The sequence below is a fragment of the Chiloscyllium plagiosum genome, chromosome 38 (assembly GCF_004010195.1).
Source record: "Chiloscyllium plagiosum isolate BGI_BamShark_2017 chromosome 38, ASM401019v2, whole genome shotgun sequence".
Taxonomy (NCBI): domain Eukaryota; kingdom Metazoa; phylum Chordata; class Chondrichthyes; order Orectolobiformes; family Hemiscylliidae; genus Chiloscyllium; species Chiloscyllium plagiosum.
In genome coordinates this window covers 23636673-23654332 of record NC_057747.1, presented here as the reverse complement: position 1 = coordinate 23654332, position 17660 = coordinate 23636673, and the positions used below count along the sequence as shown (strand labels likewise).

The following is a 17660-nucleotide window of genomic DNA, read 5'->3' as shown; positions in this document are numbered from 1 at the left end:
ACACTTCAACCCCACGGCATAAATGTGGACGTCACCAGTTTCCTCATTTCCTCTTCCCCCACCTCACCCCAGCTCCAAACTTCCAGCTCAGCACTGTCCCCATGACTTGTCCGACTTGCCTATCTTCCTTCCACCTATCCACTCCACCCTCCTCTCTGACCTATCACCTTCATCCCCACCCCCATCCACCCATTGTACTCTATGCTACTTTCTCCCCACTCCCACCCTCCTCTCATTTATCTCTCCACCCTGCAGGGACTCTGCCTCTATTCCTGGTGAAGGGCTTTTGCCCGAAACGTCGATTTTCCTGCTCCTTGGATGCTGTCTGAACTGCTGTGCTTTTCCAGCACACTCTGATCTAGAATCTAGAAAGACAAGGACAGCAAAAAATGGGAGCGCCACCAGACACCATCCTGATTTGTAAATATTTCACCATCCCGTCAGTGTCAAAATCCTGGAACTCCCTCTGACTGGTATCCCACCCCTTTTCCTCAATATTAAGACTACTGTTTCCCAGATGCTATTAGTCCTGAAGAAAGGGTTACTGAGTCAAGATGTTAATTTGTTTCTCTCTCCACAGATGCTTCCCGACCTGCTGAGTTTCTCCAGCAATTTCTGTTTTTGTTTCAAATTTCTACTGTCTGCAGTTCTTTGTTTTATTCAAATAAAGAAAGTCTGTTCTACCGAAAAGCAACTGACATGTGCGTTTCTGTCAATGCCTTGCACTGAACTCTCAGGTCAGTAACCTGCTGCTCCCATTCATTGTTTAGCAAGATGTTTCCACTAAAATAAGACTCTTCTAAATTTTTGAAGATCACAATCCTGGAAACTGATAGCACACAAACATAGAGTAGGAAGCCTGGCCTGCATTGTATGATGGGTGTAGGAGTAGGCTATTTGGCCCATTGAACCTGCTCCATCATTCAATGTATTCTTGGCTGAACTGGTTGCAGGCCCCACTTTACCTTCCTCTCTGCCTCCCATGACCCATGACCTCCCTGTCTCACAAAAAAAATCATCATTTTCAGCTTTGAATTCATTCAATGCCTCAGCCACCAGTGCCTTCTGGGAAACAGAATTCCACAGACTCTCTGACAGGAAACATCTCCCTATCTGTCTTTTAAAGGAAATCTCTTACTCTTAAGACATTACCCTTCATTCCAGTCCCTACCATAGTGAGAAACATCATCCTAGTCTCCACTTAGGATCTTCTTTGTTTCAATAAGATCAATGATCATTCTTCAATAGACATAGGCCCAACCTTTCCTCAAAGGAAAATATCCCCCCATCCCAGGATTGAGTCGATTGGACCTTCTCCAAACTATTTCAGAGCAACTTTAGGTATCTTTGTCAGCCTGTTCAGACATGTCATGACACACAGAAACAGGAATTGCTGGAAAATCTCAGGAGGTCTGGCAACATCTTTGGATAGAAATCAGAGTTAACGTTTCAGGTCCAGTAACCTTTCCTCGGATGTCATGACACATCTCTGGAGCAGCTCAGACTTGAACCAGGACTTTCCAACCCAGAGATAGGGACGTTACCAATGCACCACAAGATTGTGCTCCAAAGTACCTGGATCCTTTTTTTTTTCAAATAAGGAGTCCAAAGCCGCACGCTGAACAATAAACAATCTAACCACCTGCACAGTGCGCGGGTGAACATTACCCCTGTGAAACTCAACAACAAATGTAGCTTGTCATCACAAGTTCTGAAACATTTTTCAATTGAAAGATCCCTTTTCAAACGGATTAGGAATTACAGACCCTTGATTGGAACTCTGTCCTTGAAAGAGCTGTGGGGGTGGAGTCCTTTCGTATATTTAAGGCTGAGATAGATAGATCTTCTGTCAGCACAGGGATCATGAATTATAGAGAAAACACAGTTAAAAGGGCATGAGGAATATCAAATCAGCTATAATCTTACTTGAAATAACTCCACGAAGGCCGGTATCCCGTCACCAAGTCACCCTTAGTTTACACGTTCATAATACAATACACTGATCCAGCTCCCTCAGAGCCACCTCCTAGAATGAGCAGAGCACCTGACACTCCTGTCTATATCTGTCAGCCAGAGCTCCCTGATTAGACCAGATTAACAGCCCCAGCCAGGGAACTCATATTCCAGGAGATCTACTTGGCTGACCTCATTTTGGTCACTACACCACTGGACGGTGGAGGAGGCCTGAGGGGCTGAATGGTCTACACCTGTTCCTATTGCTTACGGTCTCTTCCATCCAAACTATTAGAATAACTATTATCTCAACTCATCCAAGCAGTGACACCAACAGCGTGGGTTCCATTCCAGCACCAGCTGAGGTTACCATGAAGGACTCTTCTTAGGAAACTCTCCCTTCGCCAGAGATGTGGCGACCCTCACGTTAAACCATCACCAGCCGTCTCTCTCTGTCTAATAGAGAGCAGCTATGGCCAACAGCAACTCCCCATGAGTTCTCTTGCAATGGGGACAAAGGCACCACATTATGCACTTCGTGTACCATCAATCACCTTGCACAATATTACTGTTCCTTCCTGACTCAGAGCCACAGGTTTAGCTGACGGTTGAGGGTGGGGCCCTGCTGTGCGCCTGGCAGCTGTTGCACCAATAGGTTGCAAAAGCAAATCACTGCATCTGAAGAGTGCTGTGGAGGGGGGGGAGGGTCTGTGTTTGTGAGGGAGATGATGCAGGGCTACAGTCTGTTAGTTTTAACACCTTCACATCCCCAGGTAATGTTCTGGGTGATTTATTCTCAGTACACAAGGAAGCTACTGTCCAAAAAGCACCATCGGTTTCTGTGTTCAGCCTGGTGCAGGGAGCAGTTCTCGTTACTATTGTACAGAGCCTGCTACCATGGAAATGGAGTTAGCCCAAGGGGGCGGAAACAATAGCCGGAGCTGCCTGCAGCTCAGTTCCTAGACGTCAGAGCTAGCTCTTGCCCTGTGTTCCGTGGTTTTATTTTAAGAATTCCAAAAGGATTTTGAGTGCACTCAGTCACCAGACGGACTGCTGTGTTGCCCATTGACAATGTGACCTTGACGGGTTCGCTCCTCCAGGCTAAAGCAACGCAGAGGTTGGGGGAGGCTCCATTCAACACCTCAAACACCCCGAGGAGGAGCTGTCAATGTTGTCATCTCACAGTGCAGGGAAATGGCACAAAGGCGATGGCTCATCAGTTTACCAGGGACTCGGATTGATGGCCTGGTTGCTTGCGCCTGGTTTATAAGGGGCTCTCATGGCACAGTGGTAGGCGTCTACCTCCGGACAAGAAAGTCTGGGTTCAAGTCCCACGTACTCCAGAGTTGTGTAATGACTCCCCTGAACAGGGTTGATCAGAAAATATCTGTTGGGACCCGAAAGGTGCTGAGTTCAGTCTTAAGTAGTCAGCCGACTCATCTCAGCCAAGCTGGCAATAATGCAATAAAGTAGGGGGGTGTGGGGGTGAGGACAGGGAATGGAAGGTAAACAGGTGGCACAGTGGCTCAGTGGTTAGCACTGCTGCCTCACAACACGAGGGACCTGGGTTCGATTCCACCCTCAGGTATCTGCCTGTGTGGTGTTTGCACATTCTGCCCGTGTCTGCATGGATTCCCTCTGGGCGCTCCAGTTTCCTCCCACAGTCCAGAGATGTGCAGGTTAGGTGGACTGGTCATAAGAAATTGCCCCATAGTGTACAGGTTAGGTGGGTTAGCAATGATAAATGCAGGCTTGGGTTTGGGTGCGATGCCCTTCAGAGGGCCAGTGCATAATGGGCTGAATGGCCTCTTTCCACACTGCAGGGATTCTATGAATTCTCTAATTTCAAATCTAATGCTGATTTTGATTTTGTACAGCCGTAACCCTGTATGACTCGCTCTGTCTAAGCATCCTATGATCTGTAAGTCCTTAAATGTTATGACCTGCCTGTACTGCACACAAAACAAAACTTTTCACTGTGCTTAGGTACATGTGTCAAAGATAAATCAAATCAATTCAAATTAAATGATTCTAAACAAGATCTCTGTTGCTGCTTCAAACTGATAAACTCTTACTAGAAAGGGTTTTGGGGCATTTCCCTGTGAGAAAAGCAGAATGAAAACCATCTAGCTCTGAGTTAGGAAACCGTTTGCATTTACAAAGTGACTTTCACCACTTCAGAACGTCCCAAACCAGTTCACAGACAGTGACATACTTCTAAAGTGCTGTCAACGTAGAGAATGCGGTAGCCAATCTGCACACAGCAAGCTGCTACATATGACAAAGCGATAATGGCTTCATTCTAACCTGAACCTTGCTTTTGACAATGCTGACTGAGGGATACACCTGGACCAGGGAACTATTTCTCAGTGCTTCTGTGAAATGGGGCTGTGGGATAATTTACATCAATAATGAAAGGGCAGGTAGAGCCTCAGTCAAACACAACAAATCCTAATAAACCACAAACCAAACAATTAGTCATTAGTTTGGATTTTAAAAAAATCTTAGATGTTAACTCATTGTTGTTATGTTGCAGATAGTATCCTGGTGAAGGATAAAACTTGTTTGTGTACTTTGTCTTTAAGAGAGGTCACCTTTAAGAACTCAATGACTGTGGGTACAATGTTATGACTCTGCCTGACAGTTGGTCTGCTATGAGTCTCCAAACTGGACACAGCGAATTCTGTTTGTTTGCTGTCCTGTCTGCTTCATAACTTATGCTGTGTTTTAATGTTTTAAATAAACTAGCCCATGGAGTTAATCAATCCCTGATGAGTGAGTGGACAACTACCACTAACATTAAAATAACTGGATCCAATCTTTTCACATGTTTATCAGCATTTATATATAAGGAGGACAAAATATCAAAAATCGAACAACACAAGCAGTCCTGTGTGAATGTGTTTCACCACGAGATTATGATAAACAGATCAGAAGAAGGAGGCAGATGGACAGCACCTTTGGAGTTTGGAAAAATCAAGAGAGTAGCATTTTCACAAGAGCAATATATAAAAGTAATATCAATAAAATAGAGAAGGTCAGCAACTAAAAGCAAGGGTAAAGGTCAGAGGTGAAATCAGAAAGAATACAATGAAGAAACCAAATTTTTAAAAATTGCTCAGTCGTTTGTCAGGAAACGCCAAGCAGAGAGGGGGAAATGGGTTACTGAGATTTTACTAACCAACATAATTTCTTGGATTTTTTTTCAATAAGGTAAGAATCCTTAGAGCCTAGGACAGAAAGAAGTACCTAACCCTCTTCCATCCTGAGATCAGAGAACCCGAGAGCAAGTAAGGAGGCCATTCAACTCATTGTGATGAAGGGCATTTGCCCAAAATGTCAACTATTCCAGCACCACCCTCTCGACTCTAATCTCTAGCATCTGCAGTCCTCACTTTCACCTATTCAACTCATCATGCCTACTCCAGCTCTTGGAGAGATATATCCGGTTACTTCCACTCTCGCTGCTTTTTCCTCATTGTCCCGCAGAGTCTCCCTTTCAAGAGTTTAGCCAATTACCTTTTGGAAGTTACAGCCGATTCTGCTACTACTACCCTAAGATTAGCTGTTGGAAAACTTTTGGAAACAATTCTGAGGACACAATCAGTCACCACTAGGAGAGGTAAGGATAATCAACATGGCTTTGTGAAGGGTAGATCATCTCTGGTAGGTTTTTTTGAGGAGGTAGTGCAGTGGATGCATTCTACATGGACTTCAATAAGGCTGTAGATAGGATATTGCATGGGAGACTGGTCAAGAAGGGGTCATGGCATCCAAGGCAATTTGGCAAACTGCATCCAAAATTGACTTAGTGGCAGGAGGCAGAGTGTGATGGTCAAAGGTTGCTTTTGTGACTGGAAGCCTGTGACCAACAGGGTACTGCAGGGTTCAGTGCTGGGGTCCCTTGCTGTTTTCTGTGTACATTAACGATCCTGACAAAAATGTAGTAAGAATGATTAATACGTTCACAGGCAACTTGAAAATTAATGGCATGTTAAATAGTGAGGAGGAAGGTCTTAGACTGCAGGAAAATACAAACGGGGCTGGTTAGATGGGTAGAACAATGGCAAATGGGATTTAATCCTGAATGAAGTGAAATGATGTATTCTGGGATGGTTGACAAGTCACAAGAGCATACTATGAATGGTAGGAAATACAGAGGAACAGGGTGTCCTTGGTGTGAATATCCACAGATCCTGGAAGGCAACAGGACAAGTGGTTACGTTGGTTAAAAAGGCATATGGGATACTTGCTCTTATTATATTACATTACCCAGACAACAGCTGGAGTACTGTGTAGCTCTGGTCACCATACTGTAGGAAGGATGGGACTGTACTGGAGAGAGTGCAGAGGAGATTCACCAGGATGCTATCTAGGCTGGAGTGATTCACCTTTGAAGAGAGACTCATTAGGCTGGGGCTGTTTTCCTTAGAACAGAGATGGCTGATAGGGGACCTGATTGAGATGAACAAAACTATGAGGGGCATTGGGGGAAGAAGGCTTTCCCTTAGATGTGGGGTCGATAATCAGGAGAATTTGACTTGCTGGGCAGGAGGTTTACTGGAGATGTAAGAAAGGTTTTTTTTACACCAGAGAGTGATAGGAGTCTGGAACGCACTACGTTGTAGAGTGGTGGAGATGGTAACTATCACTATATTTTAGATGAACACTTGAGACAATATAGAACGCAAGGCTATGACAGACCAAGTGCTGAGAAATGGGACTAGAATAGCTAGGTGCTGGATATCCGATGCAGACACGATGGGCTGAAGGGCCTCTTTGCTGTAAAACTTTATGATTCTTTCAAACGTTGTATTCCAGATCATAACGACACTCTGTGTGAAAGAAATTCACTCTATCTCCCCTCCTGGTCTTTCACTCATTTTCAGTAGTGAATAAACCTTTACCCATTAGATTGCGTCAGGATGTGAGATATTCAACAAAACTCTGGTTGGTATGGAACGTCCCGCAGCAGCATTAAAGCAAAGTCTGGGAATTCTCTCAGTCGGATGTTCCATCCTCAACTGACACCACCCGAAACTGATTAATCAGTCATTCACCTCCTGGCTCTTAGTGGGATCTTGCTGTGTGCGAAGCATGAGCCTCATTTGCTTACTGGACAACAATGACTGAACTTCAAAGGAGGAGAAAGTGAGGACTGCAGATGCTGGAGATTAGAGTTGAGAGTGTGGTGCTGGAAAAGCACAGCAGGTCAGGCAGCATCCAAGGAGCAGGAGAGTTGACGTTTCGGGCATAAGCCCTTCATCACGAATGAGGAACTTCAAAGTAACCTATCCCATGGAATGTTAAACACAGGAAAGGCTGCTATATAAGTATAGCTTTATCTCAGTGTAACACAATTACTTTGACATTATGAAAACCAATCCAAAGAAAGGTCATATTGAACTCGATACGTGAACTCCTTCTCTCGCCATAGATGCTGCCAGGCCTGCTGAGATTCTCTAGCACTTTCCATTCTTATTACAACCACAATGATTACCATTTTCACCTTGGAGAATATTGTATTTCAGAGATTATATCTCAGCTGCCCATTATGACGTATTCCTGGTTAAAGTCCATCCAACAAAAACTGTATAATGTGCGGCTGAACATTTTCCCTTCCTACTGAAGGCATTAAAGCTTGTACAATGAACAGTTTTGGTCTCTTATCTGAGGAAAGACAAACTGGCATTGGGCGGGTGCTGGCAGGTGGGACTAGATTGGGTTGGGATATCTGGTCGGAATGGACAGGTTGGACCGAAGGATCTGTTACCATGCTGTACACCTCTATGACTCTATGAGTCTAAGGTTCACTACTTTGATCACGGGTGTGGAGGGATTGTCTTGTAGCGAGAGGTTGAGTAGGTTGGACCAATATTAATTGGACTTCAGAAGAATGAGAAGCAATCTTACTGAAACATGAAAGATTGTTAGAGGTCTTGATAGGATTGATGCAGCGAGGTTGTTTTTCTTTGTGAGAGAGTCTAGGATCAGAATAAAGGCAATACCCATTTAAGACAAAGATGAGAAGGAATTTCTTCTCTGAGATGAAAGGGAATCTGTAGGATTCTTTACCATGGAGGGCTGCGATGTTGGGTCATAATTATGTCCAAAGCTGAGGTAGATTTTTAATCAATAAGGGATTCGAGGGAAAGGCAGGAAAGTGGAGTTGAGGATTACCAGGTTGGCTGAGATATCATAGAATGGCAGAGCAGATTCAATGGGCTGAATGGTCTATTTCTGTTCCTACATTTTATGGTCTGTTGGCCTTCAGGGATCCCAAACAATTCTTTGAAAGGCCTTGTTGCAACCAGGTTGCTCAGTATACTTAACAGAAACAAAGTTTCCTCAGAGCCAGCCAAGCAGATCTCAGCATTTTTAACTACACCATTTCTTCAGAGTTGAAATAAGTTGGTAATATTTATATACCAGGAGTGTTACATTTTTCCATTCACTCCTTTAATCAAAGAAGACTTATATAATTCCTTTCATGATCCCAGGATGTCCCAAAGCATAGCCAATAATACCTAAAATATAGCCTCTTGCAATATTGAAAATGCAATTAGTTAATACAGACACAGACCAATTTCTCAAAAAACAATGGGATAATGATCAGATTATTTGCTTGGGTTCTGATGAAGAATCATACTGCACTCGAAATGTTAACTCTGTTTCTCCCTGCACAGACCTGCCAAGTTTCTCCAGCAATTTCTGTTATTATTTCAGATCTGTGGCATATTCAGGTATCACCTTCGTCAATGCTGGTTGAAGAAGAATTAGTTGCAGGGACACTGGGAAGATAGCCCCCTATTCTTCCTCAAGTAGAGGCTGTGCAATCTTTTGCATCTGTCTGTGAGATCAAAGAAGGCTTTGGTCTGATGTATCACTGGAAAGGCAGTACCTCCAACAATGCAGCAATCCCTCTGTACTAACTAGGACCAAGTGAGGACCGCAGATGCTGGAGATCAAGATTAGAGTGGTGCTGGAAAAGCGCAGCAGGTCAGGCAGCATCTGAGGAGCAGGAGAGTCGACATTTCAGACAAAAGCCCTTCATCAAAACTAACTAGGAGTGTCAACCTCGATTCTGTGTTTAAGTATGTGGAATGGGACTTAAACCTTCTGTTGTGATGTGAGAATGCTCTTGCTTTTGCCGATAGCTAATGGAACCACAAATGCATTAGACATGATGTCTGCTAAAATAGTGAGTGAGAGAATTTCACACAAATGAGTTAAGTGTTCCTCCACCAATGTCTGCTCCTGTAATTTCTAAGCTTATGTCATTATCACTGATCTTGGCAGCTCTGGGAACAACACTGTCAAAAGGATTTGTAAGTTAAGTGCTTTGAAGCCAATCTACGCTCATTCAGCATCACTTCTGATGCGCACCTAATTGCAGCCAAGAAGGTGCAGCTCTGCTTGTGAAGGTCATAGCTGGAAAGGGGGCCTGCAGGGAGGGGACTGGCTACAGGAGGGAGAAAGTTGCCCCTTGTGCTCATCATGCAATACTTCACCATCGCAGTCACTCGAACATTATTACAGGGCCCACATTTCAAACATTCCTAATTGGCTGCAAAGTGTTTTCAGTCCTGAGGTGATGAGTATCATGAATGATTAAATTAAGAATAACTTAATTTGTTTCTTACTCTATTTAATGTTTCTGTAACAGTTTCACAGTCATAGGTTTGTAAGCCATGGTGATTTGACTTCTAAAAAACAATCATTCTAACTCAATGACACTTGATGTGTGAGCAAGTTTCAGACCACGGGTGGAGGTGGAGGTTTTGCAGATGTGGTGACTTCTTAAGACAAGAATTCTGCTCTGGGCAAATGCTCAAAGGCTACCCGCCCTAGTCCATTTTGCAATGTCACCCTTTTTAAGAAGAGGAAGGATCGATGAACTCGGCTGAAAGTTAAAGCATCAATGATTGGTCAGAGATCACACAACACCAGGTTACAGTCCAACAGGGTTTATTTGAAATCACAAGCTTTCGGAGCGCTGCCCCTTCATCAGGTGCAGGAGCTTGTGATTTCAAATAAACCTGTTGGGACTATAATCTGGTGTCATGTGACTTCTGACCTTGTCCACCCCAGTCCAACACCAACGTATCTGATCAATAATTGGGCAGACGATCACTATTCACTCATATCCTTTCAGAAGCCAGACGTTTCCCAGTCTCTGCAATATTTTCAGTGATTGCGCGTCAAGGTAGTTTATATGCACTCGGCATAGGAACATGTTGCACAGTCTTACAGTGTGCCAAGACATTCTCGCTGGGCATTAGTGACCATTAGGGGTGAGGATTTGTGGTGCTGTGCATGCAAAGAGGGGATGATTGTTTTCAGCTGCACCCCAGCAATATCTGTCACTGCACGGTGTGAATCTTTGATCCCTGAATGCAGCAAACAATTTCAGCACGAATCTGGAAAGCAGAGCTGCATCTCCAAGTTGGCAACCAAGGATCTAAGTGAGAACATAAAATTTGACTGGAGAAAAGGCCATTCACTCCAGAGAAGTACTGTCTTTTACACTGTGTGCATAACTGACTCAATCCCTTCCCCACTTGACAGACTGAAACTGTCTTCCTAATTACCAAGTGATTTAAACAGATCGATTGACATCTACATAACTATTAAACCCCTTTTCTAAATGGACTATTGACCCAGTTCCCTTACCAAGGTGCCAAGTGACTCAGAATTAATAAGCCTTTTCTGTTTGTTTCCTCCACATGCACTCTCTCCGTTCCCTCACCTAGACGTCTGTGGAGGCCAAGTCCTTGAGTACATTTAAGACAGAGATAAAAAGGTTCTTGATTGGTTTGGGGATCAAGGGTTACAAGGTTGTATGCTTGAGAAACATATCAGCCACAATCGAATGGTGGAGCAGATTCAATGCACAGGATCACTGAGGAGATCTTGCCAATGTTGTCACTGTTATTAAACTTGCAACCGAACATCACAAAGGTGCTCTGTTTAGTTGTTATCACATGGTTGTTTGTGGAAGCTTGCTGTGCATAAATCATTAATTTGTTTCCCTACAGCAGCGACTACAGTTCAAAAAATAAAGTACTACATTGTCTGCAAAGTGGCAACCTGAAGCGTTGGAAGGTGCTATATAAATTCAGAAGTTTTTTTGGGAAAATCACCCGCTTAACCTTTTCAGATGGTGAGAGGATCCAACCTGTTTAATGAGATGTGACGGTACATTACAGTTCATTCAGGGTCAGTGTTGCTATGGCAACATGCTCGTTTTGGAACTATGGACAGCGATGGTACAGACTCCAACTTCCATTCTCTACCACAGAAGGCAGTGGAGGTCAAGTCATTGATTATATTAGATTTTATTTTAGATTTTAAGACCATAAGATATAGGAGCAGAATTAGACCATTTGGCCCTTTGAGTCTGCTCCACCATTCGATCATGGCTGATATGTTTCTCAACCCCATTTTCCTGCCTTCTTCCTGTAACCCTTGATCCCCTTACTAATCAAGAACCTATATATCTCTGTCTTATACACTCAATGACTTGGCCTCCACAGCCCTCTGTGCCAATGAGTTCCGGACAGCCGCCACCCTCCGGATGAAGAAATTCCTCCTACCTCAGTTCAAAACAGTTGTCCCTTCACTCTGAGGCTGTGCCCTAGGGTCCTAGTCTCTCCTTTTGGAACAATCTTCTCCAAGTCCACTCTATCCAGGCCTCGGTATTCTGTAAGTTTCAACTGAATCCCTCTCAGCCTTCTAAACTCCACTGGCTACAGACCCAAAGTCCTCAACCACTCCTCCCATGAAAAGTCATTCACTCCGGGATCATCCTTGTAGTGTTTCTCTTGATCTCCTCCAACGTCAACAAATCCTTCCTTAGACGTGGGGTCAAAACTACCTGCAATGTTCCAAATGCTATCTGAGTCTTTACAGCCTCAGCATGTACACATCTGCTCTGGGGGAGGCATTAAGGTGTAATGGGAGAAAGCAGGATATGTTTCTCAGTGGAGAAAGCAGGAATTGCAATTGAGATAGAGGATCATATATGAACCCATGATCATATGGAATGGTGGAACAGGATCAAAGGGCTGAATGGACTATTCCTGTTCCTATTTCTGTTTCAAACCATTACCCACCTGACCAGGAATCCCTCGGACTCTCATCACTTGCCACCGGTGTGCGTTTAGCTCCTTATGTTGATCTTCCCCAGCCATCAGTCCAGGGTTTCTAGCTCAGAGGCACTATACCACCTTAGACAGGCTCAGTCGCCATAGCTACAGAAAAGGGGCAACATCTCAGCTCAGATCTGCACCGCAGAGGCGATGTGAAACACACGGTCTGTCTTCCCTCCAAAGGGATATTCAGCCCAGCTTCTCAGCCGAGACTAGAACCGAGGCTGATTGAAATATTCCACAAGACGGTACAAGAGGGAGCTGACAATCGGAGCAAAAAAAAGGCCAGTGTGTGTCAGATATGTCACCAATCTCCATTCTTGAACCATCTACCTCATCATCCAGAGCTGCTACTCCCAACAAGACAATGCCTACTGATGACCTATTTAAAAGACTCCAATCTCCTCAGACACCCTCATTGAAGGTTTACCCTTTCTAATGTTTCAAAGAATAAATAAATAAATAAATAACGGTGTTTATCAAACACATTTGGGAGACGCAGTGTGGCTGGGATAACATCTTTACGAACTGAAGTTACCTGCTAGCTGGTATGGCTGGGCTTATTAACCCTTTCCCCTGCGTTTTCTTTGGGGGAGGGGGGTATCATTGCAGATTTCACCCGGAGGCAAAAAAAAACCAGAACTCGCCAGAACAGATACAATGAACTGACTGAGAGGCTGCAAAAACATCCATTCCAACCCTTAACACTGTTATTGGCAGCTGACAAATCCATAGCCAGTTCGATGTGGGTCCCCTCATAATTTACCCCAGCTCCCCCCTCCCTAACCAGATCCCCTGTATTTAATGGTGCAATATGCAATCTTGCCCCCCACCACGGCAGGTGAATGCATACACCACACTAGGAATATTGCTGCCAGTCCGAAATAATTACAATCCCACCATGTAGCCTTTCCCTAATGAGTTTCCCCTCCAGCCAAATTCATCCGATCTTCAAATCATTGGCATTTGCAATTATTTTCTGAGCATTTGTTTTAATGTATAAATTTAATTTCTCTGCGGCATTTCAATAGCGGGTCAGCTTCCCGTGTCCCCATCAATGGGTTTGGTTGAAATTCCGAATGAAACACTCACGTCTCTGAAGCGATTCCAGTCTTTGATCTGCTGGCTGTACTGGGAGACCCCGGACAGCCACTGCCCATCCTCCAGGTAATTGTCCTTGCTGCCCCCTTTCTCAGGACTGTCCTTGTCCGCTGCTCCGGCCAGCAGCAAGGGGATCAGCAGGAAGTTCAGCGGCTTCAGCATCCTCCCAGGCCACACGGATGCGACTGCTCCCGCAGGTTGGTCGCTGTGAAATGCGAGCTGATTAAATCCGCGACTCTCCCCACCCCCCCCCCCCCTCCTCCCTCTCTCTAATCTGAGACTGTGCGAGCCTGCGCCTCAGTATATACGGCACCCATTCCTCCCCCCAACACGAACACACATACACACAAACACTGTAGGTACACGCACAAGACTGCAGGTACAGAGACACACAAACACTGTAGGTACACATACAAACACTAGGTACACACACAACACTGTAGGTACAGAGACACACAAATACTGCAGGTACACACACAAGATTGCAGGTACAGAGACACTCAAACACTGTAGGTACACGCACAAGACTGCAGGTACAGAGACACACAAATACTGTAGGTACACACACAAATACTGTAGGTACACACACAATACTGTAGGTACAGAGACAAACAAATACTGTAGGTACACATACAAACACTGTAGGTACACACACAACACTGTAGGTACAGAGACACACAAATACTGCAGGTACACACACAAGACTGCAGGTACAGAGACACACAAACACTGTAGGTACAGAGACACACAAATACTGTAGGTACACATACAAACACTGTAGGTACACACACAAGACTGCAGGTACAGAGACACACAAATACTGTAGGTACACACACAAACACTGTGGTACACACACAATACTGTAGGTACAGAGACACACAAACACCGTAGGTACACACAAAAACACTAGATAGACACACAATACTGTAGGTACACACACAATACTATAGGTACAGAGACAAACAAATACTGTAGGTACACACACAAGACTGTAGGTACACACACAATATTGTAGGTACAGAGGCACACAAATACTGTAGGTACACACACTACTATAGGTACAGAGACACACAAACACTGTAGGTACACACACAAGACTAGGTACAAAGACACACAAACACTGTAGGTACACACACAAGACTAGGTACAGAGACACACAAATACTGCAGGTACACACACAATACTGTAGGTACAGAGAAACACAAACACTGTAGGTACACACACAATATTGTAGATATAGAGACTCATAAACACTGTAGGTACACACACAATACTGTAGGTTCACACACAAATACTGTAGGTACACACACAATACTGTAGGTTTACACACAAATACTGTACATACTGAAACACACAAATATTGTAGGTACACACACAATACTGTAGGTGCAGAGACACACAAACACTGTAGGTACACACACAAACACTGTAGGTACACACACAAACACTGTACATACTGAGACTCACAAATATTGTAGGTACACACAATACTGTAGGTACAGAGACACACAAATACTGTAGGTACACACACAAACACTGTAGGTACACACACATTACTGTAGGTACAGAGACAAACAAATACTGTATATACACACAATACTGTAGGTACAGAGACAAACAAATACTGTAGGTACACACACAATACTGTAGAAATAGAGAGACACAAATACTGTAGGTACACACACATACTGTAGGTACAGAGACACACAAAAACTGTAGGTACACACACAATACTGTAAAAATAGAGAGACACAAATACTGTAGGTACACACACAATACTGTAGGTACAGAGACACACAAAATACTGTAGGTACGCACACAATACTGTAGGTACACACAAAATATTGCAAGTACAGAGACACACAAACACTGTATGTACACACACAAACACTGTATGCACAGAGACACACAAACACTGTAGGTCCACACACAATATTGTAGATACAGAGACAAACAAATACTGTAGGTACACACACAAAACTGTAGATACAGAGACACACAAACACTGTAGGTATACACACAATACTGTAGGTACAGAGACAAACAAATACTGTAGGTACACACACAAAACTGTAGCTACAGAGACACACAAACACTGTAGGTACACACAAAAACACTACATAGACACACAATACTGTAGGTACACACACAATACTATAGGTACAGAGACAAACAAATACTGTAGGTACACACACAAGACTGTAGGTACACACACAATGCTGTAGATACAGAGCCACACAAACACTGTAGGAACACACAAGACTGTCGGTACAGAGACACACAAACACTGTAGGTATGCACACAATGCTGTAGATACAGAGACACACAAATACTGTAGGTACACACACAATACTGTAGGTACAGAGACACAAAAATACTGTAGGTACGCACACAATACTGTAGGTACAGAGACACACAAATACTGTATGTATACACAATACTGTAGAAATAGAGACACAAATACTGCAGGTACACACACAACACTGTAGGTACAGAGGCACACAAATACTGTATGTACACACAATACTGTAGGTACAGAGACACACAAATACTGTAGGTACGCACACAATACTGTAGGTACAGAGACACACAAATACTGTATGTACACACAATACTGTAGAAATAGAGACACACAAATGCTGTAGGTACACACACAATACTGTAGGTACAGACACAATACTGTAGATACAGAGACACACAAATACTGTAGGTACACACAAAAACTGTAGGTATACACACAAATGCTGTAGGTACATACACAAATGCTGTCGATACACACAAATACTGTAGGTACACACACAAATGGTGTAACTGTACACACAAATACTGTTGGTACAAAGAAATATACAATTACAAACAACCATTGTAGGTGAACAGCCACACACTGAATATGCAAATACTCCAGATAGAGCCACCCTTACAAATACTCAGTTACTTAGACATACAAACACCGCAGATACACAGACCACAAACCCATACACACACCCACACCCACACAAACACTGTAGATACGGGCACCTATATATAAAAACCCTGTGGGTACACAACTACAAAGATGTATGCACCCAGACACCCTAGCTACATAGCCACACATATTTATGTACACAAACCCTCTCAATACACAGGCACATGCCTGCATACGCAAACTCTACGTACACAGTGTGTGACGCACAAACACTCTAGATATACAAACATACACATGAATTAGCATCTACAGACTGAAACAGCATGGTCAGACCAGAGAGGAAAACAATACAAAGATGTCAAACTGAAGCTGTAAAATTGTACAAGTATGTCAAGAATATAAGTAATTGCTCCTTCCTATTTGCAATATTGATTGCCAATTAGCACAGGAAATGATGAATAAATATCCACTTTAAAATATGCTTGTACTGCTGTTTGCATTTATGTAGATATGTTCCAGCCAGATCAAGAACAGAGTAGAAGATTTTGACTTACAAATCAGTTAGGGACAGAGGTGGCCATTCTGTACAGGTCCTGTTGATGAGAATGAAGCTGTTTGCCATAATCCACCTGCAGTTAAATCCCTATTCAGTAAGGGTTGTGGTAGTGGTGCGCTCTGGTCCAGTTAGCAGTACACTTGCCTCTGAGCGAGAAGGTTGTGGTTTCAAGACCCACTCCAATACTAAATCACAAAACTCAAGATTGATATTCTGTGCAGTTGTGAGGGAGTGCTGCACTGTTGAAGGTGCTCTCAGATATGATGTTAAGTCTTTCAGCTCTACTAGTAGAAATACAAAATAATCTTGGGCTATTTTTCTGAAGGAGAGCAGGACTTAGTACAATTAAAACATTTAAAGGGCATCTAAATGGGTATATAAATAGGAAGGGTTTAGAGGGATATGGGCCAAATGCTGGCAAATGGGACTGGATTAATTTAGGATACTTGGTCAGCATGGACGAGTTGGACTGAAGGGTCTGATTCCGTGCTGTACATCTCTGTGACTCTATCGTTTCTCCCTGGTGTCCTGACTAAAGGATATCCCTCGGCCAACATCACAAAAACACTAATCTACTCATTATCACTGTGCTGCTTATGGGAGCTTACTGTGCTAAATTTTATTGCTATGTTTCCACCATTGCAACATTCTTGACTTAAAAAGCCCCCTGGGATGTTCTGAATTCTTAAAAGCGCTACAGAAATACAAGTCATCTTCCATGGTTTTTTTTTCTTCTCTTTAGCGATTACAATCACGTACACATATACATCCTAATCTCTGTTTAGTCAGGAATGACTAATGTCCACTTTCTATAACAATTATGATCTGTGATATTTAGATATCAACCAACTTGGTCTGACATTGTTGGAGCAAGAACGTTTCTAGACAATTCCCTCCAAAGCCAAACTGTACAGTGTTTATGGTATATCACTGTCAGTCAGTGATATATACCATAATTCCTGAAGAAGGGCTCATGCCCGAAACGTCAATTCTC

General features: G+C 43.4%; 1 protein-coding gene across 2 annotated transcripts in view; it reads right to left on the bottom strand.

The window, feature by feature from the left end:
• The window catches only part of spock2 (SPARC (osteonectin), cwcv and kazal like domains proteoglycan 2), a 73805-nt gene extending 60363 nt beyond the window's left edge, over positions 1-13442 (bottom strand). For both annotated transcript variants that reach the window (XM_043679136.1, XM_043679138.1), the window contains exon 1: positions 13197-13442. In XM_043679136.1, the coding sequence (XP_043535071.1) occupies positions 13197-13367 (171 nt within the window). In that variant the 5' untranslated portion in view covers positions 13368-13442. The remainder of the gene's footprint in view (positions 1-13196) is intronic.
• Between the last annotated feature and the right edge of the window lie 4218 nt (positions 13443-17660).